A 25,367-nucleotide genomic window follows, 5' to 3' on the forward strand; every position below is an offset into this window, starting at 1 on the left:
GGGTATCATTGACGGGTACCTGAAGTTGCAGCCTGACCTCCTTTGTCCAGGTGGTGAAAAGGGTCGCCGTGGATTTAGTGGGAGAAAGTTGTAGGTTTCTCGCAGTGAAGAAGCGAGAAAGGCGGGCGAGGTAGTCGTTTACTTTGGTGCATAGGCCATCAATGCCATTGCCCGACGCCATTATCGTACAGTCGTCGACGTATGAGACCAGTGAGACTCCCTCTGGTGGCTGGGGGAATTTCGAAATATAGAAATTAAAAAGCAAGGGTGAAAGGACACCACCCTGCGGTACTCCCTGCTTTATTTTTCTTTGTTTAGACGTTTGGTCTCGAAATATCACCGACGAGTGACGACCACTCAGGTAGTTCGCGGTCCACCTCTTCAGCCCTGGCGGGAGTGTCGACTGTAAAATGTCATCTAGTAGCGTGGCGTGGCTGACTGTATCGAAAGCCTTTTGTAAATCCAACGCTATTACGACAGTCCTCTCGCAGGGACGGTTTTGGTTAAGTCTGCGGTTTACCTGGCTGTTAATGATGGTGAGTGCCGTGGCGGTGCTGTGCACTCTTCGGAAACCACGCTGGTGTGGGGTTGGGGTCAGGGGTTCTGTAAGGAGTGGGAGTAGAAGGGCTTCAAGAGTCTTCACTACTGGGGAAAGGAGAGTTATCGGACGATAAGACTCCCCTTGGTTGGCGGGTTTCCCTGGCTTCAGTAGTGGGACCACTCTCCCTAATTTCCACTTATCAGGAATGATGAGAGTGGCCAGACAGGTTGAAGACCTTGGTGAGAAATTCTACTCCCAGTGGACCCCGCTTTTTCAGCATCAGCATGTTTAGTCCGTCAGGGCCAATGGCTTTAGATGGTTTCCTGAGCCACCTCCAAGGCACATCAGGAGGCACTTCCTAAATTACGTGGGCGAGATCCTAGACAAAACAGACAGACCACTCCAGGATCGAACAGTGTAGGGGAGGGGGCCCAGTTGTGACGCAGCTAAATATTTTTGACATGCGGTATGAAAATGACAGTTTGAGCCCTGCCAATCATGTTCGTTTGACGTTCAGCAGTTTTTGTGCAGAGACCAACGTTAGTAGTCGCATTGTGTATACACGCACCAAACATCGTGTTGAAAATCGTGCGAAAAAGTTATTTTGATTTTTTTCAAAGTACCAAAATTTTGTGAAATTAACAGTGAAAAGGCGAGTGTAATGCATCAAAATATTGTATTTGCCGTATATTTTGTGATTCTATATGGATTTATGTGATTATGTGGTGTCTATAAAAAACTTGTGTCATACACAAAATAGCATCGTGACCCGGTTGTGACTCAGCGGGTGGCCCAGTTATGACGCACCTTTTTTTTGCACTACGATCATATAGAACTGCCGAATTCCTACATTTTTGTTGTTGTTTAAAAAAAACCAACTGCCAACTCGATCAATTGCAACGTATGCAAGCGTCCAGTTCATTTGAAGTGCGCCAACATGCAGGCAAGTTATTTCACTTGCAAACACTGCGAAAGTGACGTGGACGACGACTAGGAATATTTAGATGACGATGATGAATAAAAATCGTTGTCATTTATGGCCATTGAAGGACATTTTCTTTTGTATTTTTCATTATTTTTGCCATTGAAAGCCTTCAAAATAAATAAATCATTAAATCACAACAATTGGTGTGACATTCCTTTCATATTTTCTCATTTCCAGTAAATTTCTTGAGGTGCGTCACAACTGGGCCACTTTTTTTTTGTCCTAAAAAAAGTTATCCTGAAAAAATTTGTTCCAAAATTTTTTGAGTAACTCAAATAAACATACTTTCTTTGGAGAAAAGTTGCGTTTGGTTAATAGTTAAATGTTAAACTTCTTCATTTTTCAATTTGCGGAACTGAGGAAAAAATTTTAATTTTTTTTCAAAACCCGCGTCACAACTGGGCCCCCTCCCCTACAGATAGGCCATAAACGGCATTCATCGGGAGACCCTTACCACCTTTTTAAGCTCTGAATGCCGTTATCCGAGTCCAACCACCACCAATTGCAGACGAAGAGCTCCAACTTCCCCAAGAGTCCCGCGTAACCTTGGCACAATTACGTTCTGGATACTGTAGCAGGTGAAACTCCTACTTATCCAGAATCGACCCCGACATACTAAACATATGTGCGGCATGTGAAGGCACCCCGCACAACACTAACCACCTTTTCACATGTCCCAACAAACCCACTCCCTCTGGACCCAACCCGTCGAAACAACAAGTTTGCTGGGCCTACCGTTAGATGAGCTAGACGAAGACGACCGGTGATTACACTACTCTGACAGGGCGAAGATACTGCTACAACAACAACAACACGGCCAGCCAATCACGCTTTAAAAGAGCAGAGTGAGTATCATTGCCTCTCAACTCTCGCTGACATTTGTTGTTGTTGTGAATGCTGATCGCCTGGTAAATCGACCAGGGTATCGGGCCTATTCATCGAATAGACGGAATTATGGACCGTTTCATGTACACAAACAGCCTTAAAGATGTAATGCTACCAACCGCTGAGGAGGAAATGCCACTGAGATGGAGGTTCCAGCAGGATAATGATCCTCTAGGCACTGTAAAACGTGGTTACAGCAAAATGCTATAGAGGTCTTAGACTGGCAAGCTCAATCTCCCGATCTCAATCCCATTGAGAATTTGTGGGAGAATGTAAATTCGAAAATTAATAGGGAAAATTGCAGCACAAAGGAAGCCCTGTTTGAAGCGGTTAAAGAAGCCTGGTACAACATTTCTCCGGAAATTATTAGTAACCTAATATCTTCTATGCCAAAAAGATGTTCTGAAGTTATCAAAAATAATGGGTTTAGTACAAAATACTGAAGAATAAAAACAATTATTTTCGCTTTTAATGGGGGTGCTTTAGTTTTGTCCAGACAAGTTTTGAATAATATTATATTAATATTTTTTAATTTAATTTTTAATATAAGAAATGTTGAACATTTTTTGCTATGTTTATTAATCACCAAGATAATAAGAAGAAACAAGGTGTAAAAGTAAGTAATATTCGATGTTGTTTTATTGAGTTATTTGAAATGCCATTATGGGGGTTCTTTAGTTTTGGGCAATACTGTATTAGCATCTTATTATCGCCCTAGATTTTTTTTTATTATTTAATATATTGGAAAACATGCATCTTTTGATTTTTTCTTTTTTTATTTTCAAAGATTTTTTTGACAAACGGCAAGCGCGGGTAATCTTGTATTTTTTGATGGTATTATGGATAAATCACTTACATTAATATCTAATATTTTAAAAGTAAACTTGCATGAAAGTGTGCAAAAACCCACGATGTGCGTAGGAACATACATCATGTTCCTCACATTCTTCCAACACTACCAGTCTGCAGACTTGAATCCCATCCAACATTTGCGGGATGAACTCGGTAGGCGTGTCGCTAAAACTAACATAACTAGCAAAACACAACTAAATGCGGTACTCCAACAGGAATGGCGGAATTTGAGTTAAAATGTGACTAATGAAATTAGTTAACTTTATGCCAAATAGACTTAATAAAGTCGTCAGGCAAAAAGGAAAGCCCACTAAATATTAAAATTTCATTGAACTTAAAATTTTATTTGTGAAATGGAATTGTGTGAATAATTTTGTCCATTGTTAATTTTGTATTTTCTTAAGTTTATGTTAGTTTTAAATAAACAATAAATCTGTGTATTTTTCCTAAAAAAACATTTTTAATTATAGGACTATGAATAAGTTCGTGCGTTTTTTTTTCGAAATTTGAAACTTTATTGACGTAAAATGGTTACAAATTTAATATTCAAAATATTGTCCATCGCTTACTACTACTTTTTCCCATCTTTCTGGCAATTCACCGATTCCCTTTGTGAAAAATTCGGTCGGTTTTGCCGCAATCCACGAATCGATCCATTTTTTGACTTCATCGTAATTACGGAAGTGCTGGTCAGCCAGGCCATGTTGCATCGATCGGAAGAGATAGTAATCGGATGGCGCAAGGTCTGGACTATACGGCGGGTGGGGTAGGACATCCCATTTGAGCGTTTCTAAGTATGTTTTGACCACTTGTGCAACATGTGGCCGAGCATTGTCATGTTGCAAAATAACTTTGTCGTGTCTATCGGCGTATTGCGGCCGTTTTTCTCGCAGTGCTCGGCTCAAACGCATCAATTGTCGTCGGTAGACATCCCCCGTAATCGTTTCATTCGGTTTCAGTAGCTCATAATACACAACACCCAGCTGATCCCACCAGATACACAGCATAACCTTCAGGCCATGAATATTCTGCGCCGACGTCGATGTTGAAGCATGGCCAGGGTATCCAAACGTTGCCCGACGTTTTGGATTGTCGTAATGGACCCACTTTTCATCGCCAGTCACAATTCGATGCAAAAAACCCTTTCTTTTGTGCCGTTGAAGCAGTTGTTCGCATGCCATAAAACGGCGTTCAACGTCTCTTGGCTTCAATTCATACGGCACCCAATGGCCTACCTTTCGGATCATTCCCATGGCTTTTAAACGTTTGGAAATGGTTGATTGATCAACTCCCAAAGTTTTTGCAACCTCTTCTTGCGTTTGAGCCGGATCTTGATCGAGCAATTCCTCCAATTCGGTATCCGTGAACTTTGGCGGCGCACCCTCGCGTTCTTCGTCTTCCAAGCCAAAATCACCACTTTTAAAGCGTGCAAACCACTTCTGGCACGTTCGCTCAGATAGAGCATGCTCACCATAAACTTCCACCAAGATACGATGACTTTCGGCTGCTTTTTTCTTCATATTAAAATAATGAAGAAGAATTCCCCGCAAAAACACATTATTTGGCACGAAATTCGACATTTTCAAGTGTGGTAAAATTATTGTTGTTTACGCTTCAAATAAAAAACTTATACTGACGTTTGTGCCTTACGACAGTAGCTCTCCAATGAATGTTTGGAAATGTGGATCGATGGAATAATAATCAAGTTACGCCATCTGTTGTAAAACCGCACGAACTTATTCACATTAATTGTTTCCCAAGATACAGCTTATCGAATGAAAAATTAGTGGTTGAGTGAAATATTGTCCATGTGTGTATGTATAACCTTGCACCACCATTTGCATGAAACAACTACAATAAGAGAACATGTATGTATGTTGAACGAATTCCCGCCAAAACTAAAATGGTAAATTTAAATTTGCGGTTATTGTTAATCTTGCGGCAATTCAACGCATACTTTGAATTGAGTAAGGAGTATACATGAAAATTACCGCACATAGGTACCTACATCAGAATCTTTGAAGTGGTGCTGCATTTACACAAAATAAGTCCGTTTAAAGCGTGTTATTTTTTTAGGAAAAATATTATTCAGGCCGATTGACAACAAAATACCAAGTTCGTTAACTTTTCATAAATGGGAATGAACTTTGCATCGCGTTAAAATAATTTGTGAACAATTTTTGACTGCATATAGGTATTACAAAAAAAGCTGTAACAGCAATATCGAAATACCGCAACGAAAATAAGCAGCAAAAACAGATGTCGACAACAAAAAAAAATGCATTGATAAGTATGTATGTATGCACATTTGTTTGCGAAACATAGAATATTGAAGGTTTTTTTCAAGAAAACGGGTTCTCCCATAGCCTATATAAGGTCGATAAACCCCATATTTAATTTTTCACACATGTCGTGGATATGAACCTAATTTTCAATTACTTATTCAAAATCGCCATTGCAGTCCAAAGTTATTTAAAGCGTATTGACATTTATATTTTGATGTGTGTGTTTGTATGTAATGCATTACAATGTCTTACCATGATAAACGATAGGCGTGCTGCCAAGAGGCTTCTTACAGAGCTTGCGTCTCAAATATACGTTGAGGCGCCAAAGTAAATGCAAACGAATATTTTTCATCGAGAAAGCGAAAGGTAAAATCAAAAATTACCAAGATTGCAGCACTACGAAAAAGGCGTCCCTATGCAGACGAAGGATGACCAAACCTCTATAAGCTACCCTCGGCCCGACAAAACAATATGTCGCTGGTTTTATTTGTGCAATTATGTCAATTTGTAAAGCTTAATCCTCAGTTAAATAAAAAAAAAAAAAAGAAGCTAATGTGACTACAGACATGTTGCTTCACTCACATTAAATTCTTTTATTTAACGAAAAATTCTACTTACCCTTTTGGCTGGCGCTACACTTAAATCTCGGATTTTATATTGTTGCTGGAACTTGTGCACTTTTTAAATTGTATAAAATATTAATTATATTCCAAACGAAAACATGCAAACGTAATATGAACCTCTACTTTCTGGTGTCACAAATATAATGAAATATGAATGGGTTTTGGCTGCTGTTGGCAAAAATGCCGCTCGATTCCGTTGATTCAATATAATAACTATGATTGTCTCTTTCTTAACTTTTGTTTAGCCCACTAGCAGTTGCTGGGTAAAAGCGAGATGACTAGCACAAATTGGATATAATTTTGCGCGCGGCTGCCGGCTGTCAAAAAAATAAACAAGTCACAAAAATTCAATCACAATGAATTAATTTTGGTTGCGCTTGTACCGGATAAGTAACTTTCGTACCTTTGGTTATTTTTTTTTAGAAATAATTTATATACATATTGTATTTTTCTATGTTAAGGGGACAGATACCTGTAAAAGGCCATATTTTAATTAAAATTATTTAAAATGATGTATCTTAGTCAATATATATGTATATTTAATAAAAATTTGATCGGAATTATGCTTACAAACCTGTTTTCTTCGCCAGCATCCATTTTGTTTAGTTTTTACTCTCACGTTTTTCTTTACACGCGTAAAAATAATGATCTATTACACAGAAAACACAGGATTGTATGTCAAAAAGTATAGTTATTATCTAGGATTATTTTTAATCTCAGATTTTGGAAGAGAAATTTTGTATGGGAAATCTCGCTTTTTAATTACGGATTGGGAGTTAAGCACGCAATAGTAGATCATCTACTTATATGTGAACGTATTATTAAACGAATTCCTACGATGAATTAAATGAATAAAACAAGGTTGGATATTTGTTGAACACCTGACCATACTCGCCTAAATGTGTAAAATTTAATTGTAATAAAATTTAGCCACCGCCGCCGTAACCGAATGGATTGGTGCGTGACTATCAGAAAAGAGAGAACGTAATTTCAAATCTTGGCGAAACACCAAAATGAAGAAAAAGTTTTTTCTAATAGCGGCCACTCCTCAGCAGGCAACGGCAAACCTCCGAATGTATTTCTGCCATGAAAAAGCTCCTTATAAAAATATTTGCCGTTAGGAGTCGGCTTGAAACTGTAGGTCCCTCCATTTGTAGAACAACATCAAGACACACACCACAAATAAAAGGAGGAGCTCGACCAAAAACCTAAAAAGGGTTTACGCGCCTATTTTATTATATATTTATATGTATATAATATTTAGTTTATTTAAATACTAAAGTGGTTTTGTAATGTACATACATATATACACATTTATGTATAAATTAGTTGTACTAAATAAAATTAACTATGGTAATATTGAAATGATGGAACGATGAGCTGTATGAGCTTTACGACGACATAGACATAGCGCAGCGAATAAAGATCCAGCGGCTACGTTGGCTGGGTCATGTCGTTCGGATGGATACAAACGCTCCGGCTCTGAAAGTATTCGATGCGGTACCAGCTGTAGGTAGTAGAGGAAGAGGAAGGCCTCCTCTGGGAAAGATCAGGTGTAGAAAGAATTAGCGCCGGTTAGCACGAGGAAGAAACGACTCCCCTAAAAATATACATATTTATTCCCGTCACTTAATTTTTTCCTATTTAATTACTCACCTAATAGCCAGGAACTTGTATCTCCATTATTATAGCGTCGCTCCATTACCTTCCTCCTGCTTTCCTTTCCTGTTGAAGTATATATGTTCATTCTCAATAGGCCTCAACAGTATTAAATGAGTACCATCTACGGCACCAACAACTGCAATGAATGAAAATAGTAAAAAATTTAAATTTCGTTAATATTGCACTACTTACTTCCCGGAAAGTTATATTTTTCATGGAACCACTCTTTGCACGGCTGGAAGTTTTTTTCGAAAGATATGCATTGGTTGCATAGAGTTTCTTCCATCGACGATAATGTGCTGCGAAATATCTTCGACAGAGTACTGTGCCCCATTGCTGCTGTGTGTGCGCCACCAGTTTGCCACTGGTAATATGAGCAGGTATATCTCCAGCGTTGCAGCTAGCCTCAAAATTGGAGGTATATAGGTACTCCTTATTCCTCCTCTAAGGTTTATTTTACAAAGAACGTACATAAAAACTTCCTTGGTCAGGCGGTATTTTGTTTGGAAGCTGTGAAAAAGAAATACTTTGATATTTACTTAATGAAATTTGTATTTATCTTACCATAAATCGGGCCATTCCATTGGGTTCGACGCATCACGTATTCTCCTTCTATTTATTGAAGAGTTTTCTTCATTTAAATCTTCCAAAATTAAAAAATAACGCCAATTGTACATATTTACTTTTAATTTTTATTGCTTTCATGCACTTTCTGACAACTATAAACCACTTTTCAAACACTTCCGGAAATATGAAAACGATAGCACAAATATCGAAATACGGGAACCAAAATAGGATTGTCGCGCAATCGATATCGAATTAAAGTGTCGAGCAAACGAGTGTCGACTATCGAATTATAGAAAGTCACCCCTGATCGAAAGAATTTTCATTTGGTATTATGGTGCTCATTTGCTGTAGAATAGGACTATTGTGAATTTCGATCGCTCGACACATTTACAATAGTTAATTTTTTATCAGCTGATACAACAAATCAAAATAAAAGAAAAAGCGGTTGTATTGAAATTCTTTGTTAACTACATTTTTAAAAGTTAAAAAAAGTATTTTTTGTGAAAATGAGTACAACGGACTTGTGGTTCGACGATTCATCTCAATGCGAATAATGTAAATTTTAGGTTTATGATCATACAATGAAAATAACTTATATAAATACGAAAAATCCAGGAGCTACCCATGATTCTATGACTTTCAACATGTCGCCATTGAAAGCGCATTTAGCGGAGCAACATCTCAATGACCGTCGCAATACTTGGCTCCTCGGTATGTAATAAAATCCAATTGAAATTCCGTTTTTAATAATTTTTGTTTGTCTCAGGTGATGCTGGATACGCTCTAAAACCATATTTAATGACGGCGTTCAGAAACTCTGAGGAAGGGTCTCCAAAAAGGACATCCAACAAACAACATGCTAAAGCGAGAAGTATCATTGAGAAAACAATTGGAGTCTTGAGAAACCGATTTAGATGTTTGTTGCAGGCAAGAGGTCTCCACTATTCTCCAAAAAAAGCAACACAAATTATTAATGTGTGTCCAGCTTTGTACAACAGTTGTCTGCTTTACAATGTTAAACTTCCGTGAAGAGTTGTCCGTTGAGACCCTCAACGATGATGCTGGAGATTTTGAAGTGGAGTCAAATAACGGAGAAGCAGAAAACATAAGAAATGTAATTCTTAGAATATTATGGAAAAAACTAAAAAGTATTAAATAAAAACCTTTACGTCATAGTTTCTTTTTTTATTTTTGTTATAAATTTTCTTTATTCAAATATTCGTCATTCGTCAGCCCATACCTGCCAAGGGAAAATAAAAATGTATTTCTACAAACATCACAAAAAAAAAACATTATTAACCTTACTCCATTTTGCTGCCGTTCTAACTGGTGACCCCAATCAATTCAGCTCCGTTGTAAACTCCTCCTATTTTTTTGCTGCCTGAACTTTTGTGCAAATCCCTTTTGCGAATTGTGGATTCTCTTCCATTAATGCAACCAGCCTTTTTAATTGCTATTTGGTACTCACGACTTTCGACCTACATAAAATTAACAAAATTAGTATATGTTTATTATTTGGTTACTATAAAACAATGAATAATCGCAAACAACTTTACTTTACTTACATTTGAACAATTTTTCCGACAATACGCTACACAATCGAAAGCAAAATTGCATTCGACTCTAAATTCGGTATACAACGAAAATTTCGACAGGCATGCACCGCTCATAATACTAAATTTTTCTTTTTTAGTTTCGATCGTACTTCCGGTGTCTAGCTTTGAATGGAATTGGTTTTCACAACTTTTCTGTCTGTTGATGGGGATAACTCAGCTTTGAAGTCATTAAGGCGCTGGAGTATCATTTGTCAAAATTATACTGAGTATAAAAATTTAAAAGTTATTCAATGCTACTTGACGCTTTTGAGATACCTTTGTTAGATATTTTGTTCTGTTATCTTACTTCCTTATTCATTGCGATACTGAGGCCTTCCTCGATTATTACGCTCAATTGTACCTGAGGGATTGAGTTCTGCGGCTCGCACGATCTTTTCTAACATTTGGTTAAAGAAGTCACACGCCAGCGAGTCATCCTGTCTGAAACTTGGATTAGTGTCTGCAATTGCTTTTTCGGGTTTGCCGAAATCCGGTTTCTTCTTCTGGGGCGGTACATAAAGAACAATAAATGTTGCTCCATTGCTAGTGTATGGCGGATTGTTGGGTATTACTTTCTGAAAGTAGAAGTGAGAGTCGAGTGGCGAATTTTCTGGCTGCCTGCTGTGATTGCAGCTTTTCGATCTCGAACATTCTTTGCGTAGGTAGATGTTTGTTTTTTGCTGCACAGAGACGTGTGCGTAGTTTGGCTGCAACAAGGGAATGATCCGAGTTGGTATTGGGAACATTAGAAGCGTGTCTTCAGGAGACAGTCACGTAGCTTGGTGTATCTTCTTATGCTGGAATCTGGTGCTGCAGACTACCATGTTTAGGGCCCCGGCGAAGTCGATCAGCCTCTGTCCGTTTCCGGATATTTCGTTGTGCAGGCCGAATTTTCCGACTGTGGGACTAAAAATTCCTTCCTTGCCCACCCTGGCGTTGAAGTCGCCAAACACGATTTTTATGTAATGGCGGGGGCAGCGCTCATAGAAGGAATCTTTGGTCGCATCGTCTTTCTCTTCCGTCGGGGCGTGGGCGCAAATGAGCGAGATGTTGAAGAAACTTGCTTTGATGCTCGTCCTCCGGAGTGAGCGACAGTACTTGGTGACGAAGTCTCTCTCCCACAACAAATCCGACACCGAATTTGCAATTCTTTACATGGCAGCTGTAGTAGACGTCGCAAGGTCCTATGCTTTTCTTGCCTTGCCCCGTCCATCGCATCTCTTGAATGGCAGCGATGTCAGACTTTACTCTCACGAGGACATCAACCAGCCGGGCAGAAGCACTTTCGCCATTAGCGGACCGGAAATTCCAGGTGCATGGCTTCAAATCATAATTCTTAGTTCATTCGCAGTGGTCGGCATCAATATAGGTAGTTTTCATCCTTCTTCTCATCCTAGTTTTTCTTCGTTTTCATTGGGTGGGATTTTACGTGGCAAATCCCAGCGCACAACCAGCTATCCTGGATTGCTTCGCCTTCTCACATTAGCTCGCTCTCAAACGGGTGTTCGAAAGCTACTCAAAAGATACTTGGGCTAAGCCCGGAAGTTGTGAGCTGCTTGGACCATATGTAGAAGAATGGCTATAAATAACTTTTCCCAAATGTGTAGACTTCTCCATATGGAACCACCCTTCGACTAGGAAAATTTGCAATAGCAAACATTTTTATTGTATTTCTTAGCTATAACAATGTTTTTTTTTATTGAGAAAAGTTTTAATTTGTGGGACTGATTTTGTTAACTTTAATATTTTTTAAGCAACTTTATGGAATCAAGTGATCTCAGCTGTGGGAATTTTTTGACGAGAGTGTTTTTTATGGATCTGCACAATGCTTAGAATTTCGAACCAGGTCTTTTCAATGAACTGGTTCAAAGAACTAAGTAGTTTTTCTAAGTTCGCCACAAATAGAGGAGGAACTCGGCTAAACCGCTAACAGAAGTGTACGTGTCAATTATTTATGATTTTTTAACTGGTACTCCCATCAGAGAAAGTTGCCGATCGCATAGGGTTAATGACGGTTTTCTTATAGCCTCTCCCATGCTGATTCCAAAAACACTGTTTGCATAGAACGTTAATAATATGTATAAGAAGATGAATGCATTAAGGTTCTCTGCCGGTTGTTTCTGAAATTGAAACCTATTTTGTTCATAAATAAAATAAAAAAGGAAACCAAATCCGAACCTTCTTCGAAGAGAGAATATTCGGTCGAATTTGCCATGATTCGTTCAATGATTTAATAAAAGATGACAGGACGAAGTAACTGGTGAATAGATGTCAGTTTGTCTAATCAGTCACAGTAATATCATTCACAATAATACTTCACTGAATAATATTTTTAACATATTTGATAAAAACCTATGGGATTTACGCTAAGGCTTTTGTAACCCTACGGGCACGAGCAATCGGCGTTAATAGTAAATTTCCTCCTATATGTACATATGTATGTATTTATTATTCGATAATGTATATTTTATCATAAAATATGTCTATGGTTAAAAAATGACTCTCTTCCTATATATATGTTTCTCTTTTTGAATTGTAATGAAATATTTGTGGTTGAGAGAACCGTTGAACAGTCACCAACACTCTACATATCATACAAATTAATTATTTCATTTTAAATGGCACACCCTACCTGCCATATATTCGAATAATAAGATAGAAATACAACTCTGCACTTTCTGACATTTTCTTTCCAGTAAATTTTAGTGAATTCATACGTTAATTTTATAGGCACTAAATTGTGAAGAAGAATAAAAGTGGAAATTTAATACTTTATACTTTTAATTATTGGAAAGGTTTTGCCTATTATGTAAATTACATTAAAAAAACAAAGGGAAACGGCAAGCTCAGCAGCAGAGGCATAAATTGTGCCGTGGCCAAGATTGACACTCGTATGACAGCCAGTCATTCTCCCAGCGGTCGTTGTAGTTGTACTTTGTTGTTCCTTTACAATTTCGCCGTTTGTGGAAAAATCGACAAGGATCACACCTGTACCTGCACCTGCAAAGAGGTGCTGCATTATTAAGGTGCTAAATTTTTGCTATATAATATATACTTAAAATATCCACATAAACTTTGCCATAAATTCATTGCCAACAGTAGTATAGTAGAAAGTAGTACCATCATTTAGGAGGCAATTTTTCTTTAGCATATACATTTCTCAGTACTTCAAAGAAGTCAAATGGCTGAACGACCAAGTAATCTATTTTCTGGTAAGTTAAATTATACTATTTGTTTTCACTTTGTTAAGCCTTTTTCAATTATATTCAATAGCTGGGAGTAGTCGTCCACGGAACCCGCCAAGTGAATTGAATTTGGGTAGTTTTAATGGGCGTCAACCGCCATCATTTTCATCGACTTCATCTGGTTCAGCTTCGTCCAATTTATCAACATCGTCTGCCTCCAGTTCCTCGTCACACAATTTGGCACAGCGTTTCTGCCCGCCACCCCCAGCACCAGTAGCTGCTCCCGTAACCGTGCCAGCTACAACAGCAATAAATCAAGGTGAATAATAAAAAAGTATAATTTTGCCGGTATAGTTCGTCTAAATTTTATCGGTTAAAATAAAGTTAATTGTTAATAAATTAACTAATTCAGTTTCGTAACATTAAATCAGCAGGGATAAATTATTAAATTTATATTAATTATTGTTAATTTAATTCCTAATTTTTTGTCACACAGAACGTACCCGTGAGCGTATAAAACAACAGGCATGTGGAAAGTTGCTGATTGATGAAGAGTGCTATCATTTCACTTCAGATGATTTAACCGATATAGGTGAAATTGGCCGCGGTGCTTTTGGCACTGTTAATAAGATGATATTTAAAGTAGGCAAGGTAATGGCAGTGAAACGTATACGCTCCACTGTTGATGAGAAGGAACAAAAACAATTACTCATGGATCTGGAAGTAGTGATGAATTCAAATGCATGCCCGTATATAGTACAGTTCTATGGCGCGCTCTTCAAGGAAGGTGATTGTTGGATATGTATGGAATTAATGGACACCTCACTGGATAAATTTTACAAATACATTTACGAGCGTAAACAGCAACGTATACCCGAGTCAATACTTGCCAAAATTACTGTGGCCACAGTACAAGCATTGAATTATCTGAAAGAGGAGTTATCGATCATACATCGCGATGTAAAGCCGAGCAACATTTTACTGCATCGTCGTGGTGATATTAAGTTATGCGATTTCGGTATTTGTGGTAAACTAGTGGACTCAATTGCGGAGACCAAAGACGCGGGATGTCGGCCGTACATGGCGGTGAGTTTTAAGTAACAGTATAATTTCAAAAATATATTAGTTTTAATCGTATACAAGAAAAGCAGCTTTATGTGACATATTGTTTTTGTTTTTCAATTTACATTCCAGCCGGAGCGTATAGACCCAGAGCGAGCTAAGGGATACGACGTGCGTAGTGATGTGTGGTCGCTGGGTATAACATTGATGGAGGTAGCCACTGGCGTATTTCCATATCCTAAATGGGACTCAGTGTTCGAGCAGTTATATCAGGTATGTGTGAATTTGAGATTGCGCAGTTTAAAGATGAACAACTACGAAGCCAGGTTAAGCGAACAAACGTAGTTCGGTTCTATGTACTAGTTGTTGGTATTGTAACATAATTTCCCATAAATTGTTCAGGAGAATGACAGTCTTTGACCCGGTATAAACACAAGTCGTTTGGCTAACGTATAGTCATATTCCTGTTTTATAGGTGATACATTTAATCTTGTTCCTCCTTTGCAGGTGGTGAAGGGTGATCCTCCACGCTTACAAACATCTTACAAGGGCATGGAGTTCTCACAGGAATTTGTAGATTTTGTGAATACTTGGTAAGCTATGAAAGAAGTGAAGCATACTTCGCAATTATATATGAATCATAAATATTTAATTTTATTTTTTTATTGGATGTTCAAATTTCACGAGTGTCAACATAAATCTATTGTATTAAATTGCAGATATTTATTTGTACTTTATTCTGTAACTGCTTTCTTTAACAGTTTAAACAAAAATGAGAGTGAACGACCCAAGTACGGTCCATTGCTGGAAATGCCTTTCATATTACGTGGCCAACGCAGTCACACTGATGTAGCTGCTTATGTCACCGATATTTTGGAAAACATGGTTAAAGATGGAATAACTGAATTTACAACAAATCAGCCGGCTGAAAGTTAATCGGCTTCCTTTGAATATAATAAATGCCATTTAGTGATTGTAGTAGTGAAAAGTCGTCGCGGTACGAAATGTGGGTAGGAAGTAGCATAGTAGCAGAATGGTATGGAAAATGTGTGAGTGATTATTGTTACAGCAGCTCAGGTCAGTTGCGCTGCTGAGTTACTACAAAATAAGAATATCAAACAAGAAAATGCAAACGAAAAAAAAAAATTAAATTAAAATACAATAAGAAAAATATTATTTAGTTGAACGTGAAGAAATATGAGGAAATAACATAACGCTTTGCATAAAGTTAGTCATAAATATTTTGTTGCTTAGAAACATAAGAAAGCGTTTATTTTTTTTGTAAAGTCAAAAGTTTATTTTTGTATACAATTAAGTTGAATTTAAATTTTTTTCCATTATTGTTATTCATGCGTTCGCTGTGCATAGGCACTATGTTGTAAATGTAGTGCAATAACGCTTCGACTTATCTATAGTCAACCTAATTTGCGCCTTCGATTTGACAAATACACATAAAAACCAACATAAATGAAAACACCAGAGTAAATTTTCTCAAAACAGCGCAAAACAAAAATTGTAAGAAAATTCCAAAAATAATAATATTGCATTTTAAGCAAAAAAAAAAAAAAAAGCATTTGCATACCCACACGCATACAAGCATGAGTATTTAAAAAATGATGTAATAATTGATTAGCAATTTGGGTAGAACTCATGATAAAACTAAGAAAAGCATTAAATATTATAATACACACATAAAAGTAAAAGCATAAATATAAAAATAACTTTCATTTAAGTATATTATTGATAGTGAGAAATGTGAATTGTACTGACAAAAATCATTTGCGATTTGGATTGCACTCACATGAAATAAAGTAAAAATTAATAATATCTACATTATATACATATGTACGTTGAAAATTGCACACAATTCAAAGTAAGCCAATGTAAAATGTCCAACCATAAGCAATAACCGCGCGTTATTTTTCTAAGTGCATACCAGTATATCAGTTTAAGATACTGTTTTATAAGCAGCCGGCAAGACGAACAGAGTAGCAGCAATCAGCCAGTAAGCCATATGATTGTGTTATGCACATATGTATGCATGTAAATACCTATACATACATATACACAAGACAATTTATATATCAGCTTAGCACATCTCATATTTTTCACAAACGTTAACTGTAAATGTTAAATTCCAAGAAAAAGTAATAATAAAATAAAAACTTTAACCATTTTAGAAAATATTATTAGCACATAGTAGAGATACATAATGTAATTAGATTAGCATATCCAATATCCATACGAGAAAAAAATAAACAAAATTAAAAAAAAGTGTAGAAAATCAGATGTACAATTTTTTGTGTTTGACGTAGAGTCGGTGGTTTCGTCGAATGTGTAGAACGGGGTGCACTATATTATCAAATGAATGGCGAAAAAAAGAAAATAGCTACTAATGCATAAGAAATAAACTTGCAGGATTACAAATTGGAAGAGAGGAGCATCATTCATGGGCAGTGCCCCCCTACAGTGCTGCAACAAAAACAATGTGATGGCATGAATGATCACGATAAATTAGTTCACGTATGGGTATAATAGTCCTTTGTAGTGAGTAGCAGCTTAGCTTTACAGTGATAGTGTCTAGTTTTATTTTCTTTATTTTTTCCAAACTGTTCCTGTTTGGGTATGTAAGTTCTTTCTTTCATCTATCATTTTTTTACTATTTGTGCTATGTTTTATTTACTTTATTGTTGAATTTTTTATATAGTTTGTTTTTCGTTTTTCTTTGTCGGAAGGGAATTCATGCAAATCTATTATATGACAAAAAGTGCAATAAATCATATTAGAATATAATAAAACGATATAAATAATATAAAATCAAATTAAAATTAAATAAAATAATGTTAAAACAAAATAAAATTAAACAAAAATAATTAAAAATAAAATAAAATAAAACAAAATAAAATTAAACAAAAGTAATTAAAAATAAAATAAAATAAAATAAAATTAAAATAAAATAATTAAAATAAAATAAAATAAAATAAAATAAAATAAAATAAAATAAAATAAAATTAATATTAAAATAAAATAAAATAAAATAAAATAAAATAAAATAAAATAAAATAAAATAAAATAAAATAAAATAAAATAAAATAAAATAAAATAAAATAAAATAAAATAAAAATAAAATAAAATAAAATAAAATAAAATAAAATAAAATAAAATTAAATAAAATTAAAATAAAATGAAATAAAATTAAATTGAAAGAAAATAAAGTTAAAATAAAATAAAATCAAAATCAAAAAAATATTTCAGAATAAAATAAAGAAAAAAAAAATAAATTAAATAGAAAAAGTAAAACTACAATAAAATAAAATTAAAAAAATTAAATGAAATGAAAAAACTAAAATTAAATAAAATTAAAATAAAATAAAATCAAATAAAATTAAATAAAATTAAAATAAAATGAAATAAAATTAAATTGAAAGAAAATAAAGTTAAAATAAAATAAAATCAAAATCAAAAAAATATTTCAGAATAAAATAAAGTAAAAAAAAATAAATTAAATAGAAAAAGTAAAACTAAAATAAAATAAAATTAAAAAAATTAAATGAAATGAAAAAACTAAAATTAAATAAAATTAAAATAAAATGAAATCAAATAAAATTAAATTGAAAGAAAATAAAGTTAAAATAAAATAAAAATAAAAAAATAATTAAGAATAAAATAAAGTTAAAAAAAAATAAATTAAATAAAAAAAGTAAAACTAAAATGAAATAAAATTAAATCAAATTAAGTTAAATGAAATCAAATTAAATAAAAATAAATAAGAATATAATAAAATAACAATAAAATAAAATAAAATAAAATCAAATTAAAATAAAATAAGAACAAATAAAATTACAATGAAATAAAAATAAATATCAATAAAACAAAATAAAATTAAATTAAAATGAAATAAAATTAAATTAAAACAACATCAAAATAAAATGAAAATATAATAAAATAAAAAAGAAAATATAAAATAAAGTTAAAATGAAATACAATTAAAATAAAATTAAATATAATGAAATGATATAAAATAAAATAAACTAAAATTATATTTTGCTATGTTTAATTTACTTTATTATTAACTTTTTTATATTTTTTTCATATTTCTTTGTCGGAAGAAAATTCAAACAAATCTTTATAAAATAAAAAGAATAAAAAGAAAAAGTAATAATAATACTTTATTATTAACTTTTTTATATTTTTTTCATATTTCTTTGTCGGAAGAAAATTCAAACAAATCTTTATAAAATAAAATGTGAAATAAATATTAGTATTATTAATACATATTTGAATAGCATAATAGTAGAATAAACAAAAATAAAATAAAGAAAAAACACAAAACAAGATAAAATAAAATAAAGTTAAAGTTAAATCAAATTTAATTAAAATGAAATAATATAAAATTAAGAAGAGTAAAATGTAGAAATGCAAAAGAAATAAATTTAAATTAAAAAAAGGAAAAAATAAAAATAAATTAAAAAAGATAAAAGAAATTAAAATAAAATAAAATGAAATAAATTAAAATAAAAAAACTTGAAATTAAATTAAAATAGAATATAACTAAATTAAGGAAAATAAAATGATATAAAACAATAGCAAATAATATAAGGTGAAATTGAAAAAAGAAATAATATAAGACAAAGTATTATATCGTAGTTATATTTTGTTTTATTCTCGACTAAATGTAATACAATTATTTTTTGAGACAGCTTTTTATTTATTTCTTTACTCAACATTTTTATTTTTTTTTATATAATTTTTTGTTTTGTTCTTAATTATATTTTTCTATTAATTTTTTAAAAAAATATGTAATGTACATATACATATTTCGGCTTTATTTTTTTATATAAATTTTTTTTGTTCTTAATTATTGTATATTTTTCTATTAATTTTTTATACAAATATGTATAAATTTTTCGGCTTTGGCAATTTCGCAGACGTATAGTATAGTAATTTTTATTTCCCCAATGTCTGTGTATTTTATGTGTATGCATATGCATGTATGTATAATTAAGTGTACTTTTTTAAGTAAAATATACGTATAAAAACAATAATAACAACAAACAAACAGGACAGCAAAAACGCATAACACCACTGATACATGCAATATATTTAAGTATGTAGTGATTAAAATATATATATACATATATGGTATATATATAAACAAAAACATTTGTGAATGTGAAATCGTTAGAGTTAAATAATGACCGTTTATTGTGCCTACAATTACTTGTCCTCAAACAGCAAATAAACAAGAAAAAAAAATTAAACCAACAACAACAGTCATTTAAAACAAGAAGAACTTTATAACATTTAACTTTTTCTTAAAAAACAAATGCAAAGCAAAAGTAAAAAAAAAAACAATAAAATACTGAGAAATGCAAATTAACACAACAAATTTCGACTTTTAAGTGCTGCGATTCATTTTTGGTTTTTGCTATCAGTTTTGCCATTAACTTGCACTGGTCACAATGGCTTAAATATTTCAAAATATATTAAAACAGACTACTAGAGATAATTACAATGATTAAACAGCACCGTCACTTGCACCGTTACCGTCACACCAACTCACCGTCGTACGTGTATAAATGAATAAATATGTCTGTATACATACATATAATATACTTGATACCGAGCTACTAATTCAAGCCTAGCCAAATGCTACAAATGCAATCAGCGTCCACACTTTTCGAAATGCCTAAAAGAAGTAAATCAAAGAAAAACAAAAAAAAAAAAAGAAAAATACAAGTAATGAATAAATATCTAATTTTACTTTGCTAAACCAAATATTTGCATATTTTTACACGATCAAGAAATATACTAAGGCACTGAACAGTCGAAAGTAAATGCATACAAAGCTTTATAACAAAAAACAAAAACAACAAAAAAATACATATATACAAAATATAAATAAAAAAAGCTTTTTAAAAGTAACACTGTGTATCACCCCAAAATAATGTTTCACTTTATTTTAAAAATTATTAAATTATGAAAAAAATTGCAAAACGGCATAATCCGCAATACTTGTACACTTACATACAGGAAAAACATAAATAGAATAAAAAAGTAATTCACCTGTGTTCAAAACAATAGGAGCGCAACGAATAACCAAGTTTTAACCGTTCCCAGGACAGTCGGCTCTACGTTACCTGAACCACCCGGATTTATATTCGGCCAAGGACTGTCACTTCAGCAGCATTCCCCATACATATATGGTAAATGGGGAATGCTTATGCTGCTACAACAACAACAACCAAGTTTTAACTATTTTTTTATGTTTTTATAAAAGTATATTGCTTTCTACACCAAACTTTACGTAACTCAAAGCGCCTAACTTTGTCCAAAATTAAAAAAAAATTCTCATCAAAATTTTCAAATTTTTAATCAGAACCTTTAGAAAACTTCAAGGTATGCAGTTTTACAGCCCATTCAATGTTAGTATAATAAAGTGTACGTTTGAAGTCGCTGTTGGTTTTTGGCAATTTTTTGTTTTTGTATACGATGCTGAAAATGCTCTTCCATATAAAGCAGAGGTTCAAAAGACTTTTATATGAAGAAAATGTTCAACACCCCCTCGAAAAATTTGTCAAAGAACAACTAAAATTTAATGGCTATATCCAGGATTTTTCGAAAAATTCTGAATAAAAAGTTGGAAATTTTGCTGCATAGGGGTATATAAAAATTCAGGTTCTTTCAGGTTTCACCATTTTTATTCAAAATACGAATCTTAACATTTATATTCATGAATTCTAATTGCTGAGAGCGTCGAGATATCGATGTTGAAAGTTGTTCAACAACACTTGGCGTTACAGCAGCAATATTCTCAAGGGCAGTCCAGTTTTTGGTCTGCCAGTCCTTTTTCTATCCTCGGCAGATCGAGTTTCTTTAAATTTGTTCACCAACCTTTGAATCACGGACTCATTCGGACGATTATTTCCACCAAAATAATCACGAATTTTGCGATATCCTGCTTTTAAAGATCGATAATTTTCATAATAACTTTCAATGATTTTAACGCATTGTTCTATCGACGTTTCAACGCCCGACTATGACGAGGTCTTAAGAGCTATTGCCCGGCTTAAGAACTACATAGCTGCGGGTGTGGATGGGCTGCTGGCAGAGCTCTTTAAAGCTGGAGGGGATGAACTAACGAAAAGCATGCAAATAGCCATAGGCAAAACATGGTCGGATGAAAGCATTCGGAGGGACTGGCATCTCAGCCTGTACAATCTGTACAATCCACAAGAAAGGTTATCCCTCGAACTGCTACAACTAACGTGGAATAAGATTTCGCAGTATCGCATACAAGGCCCTATCAAGCGTCCTTTGTGAAAGGCTGAAACCCGTCGTCGACAAACTGATTGGCCCTTATCAGTGTGGTTTCAGGCCCGGTAAATGTACCATCGACCTTTCAGATTTCCACCTTACGCCAAGTCCTGGAGAAGACCTAAGAGAAGCAGATTGATACCCACCACCTTTTCGTCGATTACAAATTTGCATTCGACAGCACGATAAGGGATCACCTGTATCGTCGATTACAAATTTGCATTCGACAGCACGATAAGGGATCACTTGTGCCGTTATCGGAGTCCAACCACCACAAATCGCAGACGAAGAGCTCCAACTTCCCCGAGAGTCCCGCGTAACCTTGGTCCAATTACGTTCTGGATACTGTAGAAGGTTAAACTCCTACTTATCCAGAATCGACCCCGACATACTTAACATATGTCCAGCATGTGAAGACACCCCGTACGACACTAACCACCTTTTCACATGCCCCAACAAATCCACTCATTTAACACCCCTCTCCCTCTGGACCCAACCCGTCGAAACAGCTAGTTTCCTGGGCCTACCGTTAGATGAGCTAAACGAAGACGGCCGGTGGTTACACTACCCTGACAGGGCAAAGTTACTGCTACAACAACATCACCTGTATGCCGTTTCCACGACAGTCGATTCTACGTTACCGAAACAACCCGAATTTATATCCGGCCAAGGACTCTCACTCCAGCAGCATTTCCCTTATGTAAATATTGGTAATGCTTATGCTGCTACAACAACAACAACAATATCACCTCTATGTCGCCATGTGTGAATTTAGCATTTCTGCAAAGCTCATCCGGCTTAACAAACACCACCAGCACAGTGAGAGTTGGAAAAGATTTTTCTGAGCTAACATCGACCGGCACTATTTTTTACAACATAAAAGAGTCATGCTGCTCGCTTACGCTGATGATATCGACATTGTTGGCATTAGCGGGCAGTGTAACTTTCTTCAGCCTTGAAAAAAAAAATCCCGTCGAGTGGGTCTTGCGGTAAACGAGGGCAAGACAAAGTACCTTGTGTCAACAACCAAAAAGTCTACGCGTACTGGACAGCAGGTTGCAATTGACAAGCACTAGTTCGGCGTAGTAAAGGACTTTGTCTTGTCACCAACAAAAACATCAGTCGAGAGATCCAGCGAAGAACAACTCTTGCCAACAGGTGCTTCTTTGGGCTGGGTAGGCAATTGAAAAGCAAAGCCCTTTCTCGGTCCACGAAAAAAGCTCTATCAATCATCCTCCCGCTCTTACAGCATGGCGCTGTGTTTTGGAGCTTTCGAGAAAAAACTCTTCGCAAAATCTATGGCCCAATTTGTGTGAATGATTCATATCGAATAAGATGGAAACACGAGCTGTACGCCGACATTGACGTAGTTAAACGCATTAAAATTCAACGGTTGCGCTGGCTAGGTCACGTTGAGCGAATGTACAATGACGCCCCAGTAAAGAAGGTACTTTTTCGAGATGCACTGGTGGAACTCGCAAAAAAGTTCGTCCTCATCTACGTTGGAAAGACCAAGTCGACGACGACCTGACCGCCTTGGTGTTTCTAACTGACGTTGATGCGTTGATATAGTAAATATTACAATCATTCTATTGGCAACTACCTATGTACAGAGGGTTATGAAAGTGAAGCAAAATGCATCCCACGCTTTTAACTCTAATTTGAATTACTCTATTTGTATCTTAATTTTTGTTATAATTCTATTCTGAGGTAGTTGACTATGACTGATCGTTCGATTTGCTATTACTTCATTATAGGTCTCTTTGTCATTAAAATTTATTTTCTACTTTTTAGTTCGATTAGCAAAAAAGCGTGTTTTTTAGTTTCTTTAAACTATTTTTTGTTTATTATGAATGAAAATTATTGTTATCATTGCAGTCAGTGAATAAATGATTCGATATATTCGTGTTATATTTAATTCCTTTCTTATCGACTGTGAGTCTAAAGCTATGCAGTTATCGGCCGTGATAAAGAAGTAATCGGGATGAAGAACTTATTTCGTGGAGGGAGCCTGAGAAACTGATTTACAAGAATAAAAAAAGATTTTTTTCATTTTACAACCAAATTCACCTTACTTTTTGCCCACAGGTAAAAAAAGAAAATATTAATCCTGGCAATCCTAATAAGGATAATGGAAAACTTTTATCAAATTATTGCATTGTCGTCGGTCCTTGATAGGTGTGCAAAATTTCAAGACGATCAGATTTTTAGAAGCCAGTGAAAATTAAGCTCAAAGATTCCGTTACATGCATACATACATACATACATACATACATACATACATACATACATGCATACATACATACATACATACAACCGGACCTAATAAAAGTGTGTTAAAAAAGATTCAAAGATTCAAATTCACCTTACTTTTTGCCCACAGGTAAAAACAGAAAATATTAATCCTGGCAATCCCAATAAGGATAATGGAAAACTTTTATCAAATTATTGCATTGTCATCGGTCCTTGATAGGTGTGCAAAATTTCAAGTCGATCAGATGTTTAGAAGCCAGTGAAAATTAAGCTCAAAGATTCCGTTACATACATACATACATGCATACATACATACATACATACATACATACATACATACAACCCGACCTAATAAAAGTGTGTTAAAAAATACAGCCCAAGCCCGTGAATTGCTGCAGGAGGCCTACCCAGACCATACTCCGTCGATTTCAACATGTGAGTACTGGTTTCGACGATTTAAAAGTGGTGATTTTCACACCGAAGACAAGGAGCGTCTTGGCCAGCCCAAAAAGTTCGAGGACGCGGAATTGGGGGAATTGGTAAACGAGGACTCGTGCCAAACCCACAAAGAGCTTGCTGAATCATTGGGCGTTGATAAATCAACCGTTTGCAAGCGTCTAAAAGCGATGGGAATGATCCAAAAGCAAGGACATTGGGTCCCGTACGAGTTGAAGCTGCGCGACGTCGAACGGCGACTTTTTACGTGCGAATCGCTGATCGAGCGACAAAATCGGAAGGGTTTTTTGCATCGGGTGGTGACTGGCGACGAAAAATGGATCCACTACGATAACCCAAAACGCAAAAAATCATGGGGTTTGCCCGTCCACGCATCAACGTCGACGGCCAAGCAGAATATTCACGGCAAGAAAATCATGCTCTGCATTTGGTGGGATCAGGTCGGCGTCGTATATTTTGAGCTGCTCCAACCGGGCGAAACAATCACGGGGGATCGTTACCGACTGCAATTGATGCGTTTAAGCCGGGTATTGAAAGAAAAACGGCCGGAAACGGTAAAAAGGCACGACAAGGTTATTTTGCAACATGACAACGCTCGGCCGCATGTTGCTCAACCTGTCAAAAAATACCTTGGAACGCTTGGCTGGGAAGTGTTACCCCACCCGCCATATAGTCCAGACATAGCTCCCTCCGATTATCATTTGTTCCGGCATATGAGTCCCGATTTGGCGGACCAGCGGTTCTCCTCGTACGAGGCTACCAAAATATGGGTTGAGTCATGGATAGCCAAGCAGCGGGCAGAATTTTGGAGAAACGGCATCCGGAAATTGCCCGAAAGATGGGCGAAAGTTGTAGCTAGCGATGGCCAATACTTCAAATAAAATATTTTGTACCGTTTTTTCACAATAAAGCCCCAAATCTTCGAAAAAAACCTTTAAAACTAATTCAACCTCCCAATAGGTGCCAGCTCAGTAAGTAAATTATATCTATTAAAGTTGTACATCTGTCTACTTGACAAATGTCAATAATGACCTAAAAGAAGGTACCAGCTAGGAATTATACTACTACTGATATCTGCGCGTCAAGTTGAAATACGCTC

The 25,367-nt window shown here is 35.1% G+C and overlaps 3 protein-coding genes across 4 annotated transcripts in view; 2 read left to right on the forward strand and 1 right to left on the reverse strand.

The window, feature by feature from the left end:
* LOC128869533 (protein NASP homolog) overlaps positions 1–6,341 on the reverse strand; it is a 40,454-nt gene extending 34,113 nt beyond the window's left edge. For both annotated transcript variants that reach the window (XR_008455333.1, XM_054112101.1), the window contains exon 1: positions 6,167–6,341. The gene's annotated coding sequence lies outside the window, so the exon portion shown is untranslated. The remainder of the gene's footprint in view (positions 1–6,166) is intronic.
* Positions 6,342–8,797: 2,456 nt separating this feature from the next.
* LOC128857344 (putative nuclease HARBI1) lies at positions 8,798–9,545 on the forward strand. The gene is made up of 2 exons (XM_054093061.1): positions 8,798–9,111; positions 9,167–9,545. The coding sequence occupies exons 1-2, from the start codon at positions 8,982–8,984 to the stop codon at positions 9,427–9,429; spliced, it is 393 nt and encodes a 130-aa protein (XP_053949036.1). The 5' UTR covers positions 8,798–8,981; the 3' UTR covers positions 9,430–9,545.
* A 3,130-nt stretch (positions 9,546–12,675) lies between these two features.
* LOC128869557 (dual specificity mitogen-activated protein kinase kinase 4) lies at positions 12,676–15,838 on the forward strand. Its single transcript, XM_054112134.1, has 6 exons — positions 12,676–13,207; positions 13,269–13,499; positions 13,677–14,266; positions 14,375–14,515; positions 14,750–14,835; positions 15,004–15,838. The coding sequence occupies exons 1-6, from the start codon at positions 13,177–13,179 to the stop codon at positions 15,176–15,178; spliced, it is 1,254 nt and encodes a 417-aa protein (XP_053968109.1). The 5' UTR covers positions 12,676–13,176; the 3' UTR covers positions 15,179–15,838.
* Positions 15,839–25,367: the final 9,529 nt, after the last annotated feature.

This window comes from Anastrepha ludens, chromosome 2 (assembly GCF_028408465.1).
Source record: "Anastrepha ludens isolate Willacy chromosome 2, idAnaLude1.1, whole genome shotgun sequence".
Lineage (NCBI taxonomy): Eukaryota > Metazoa > Arthropoda > Insecta > Diptera > Tephritidae > Anastrepha > Anastrepha ludens.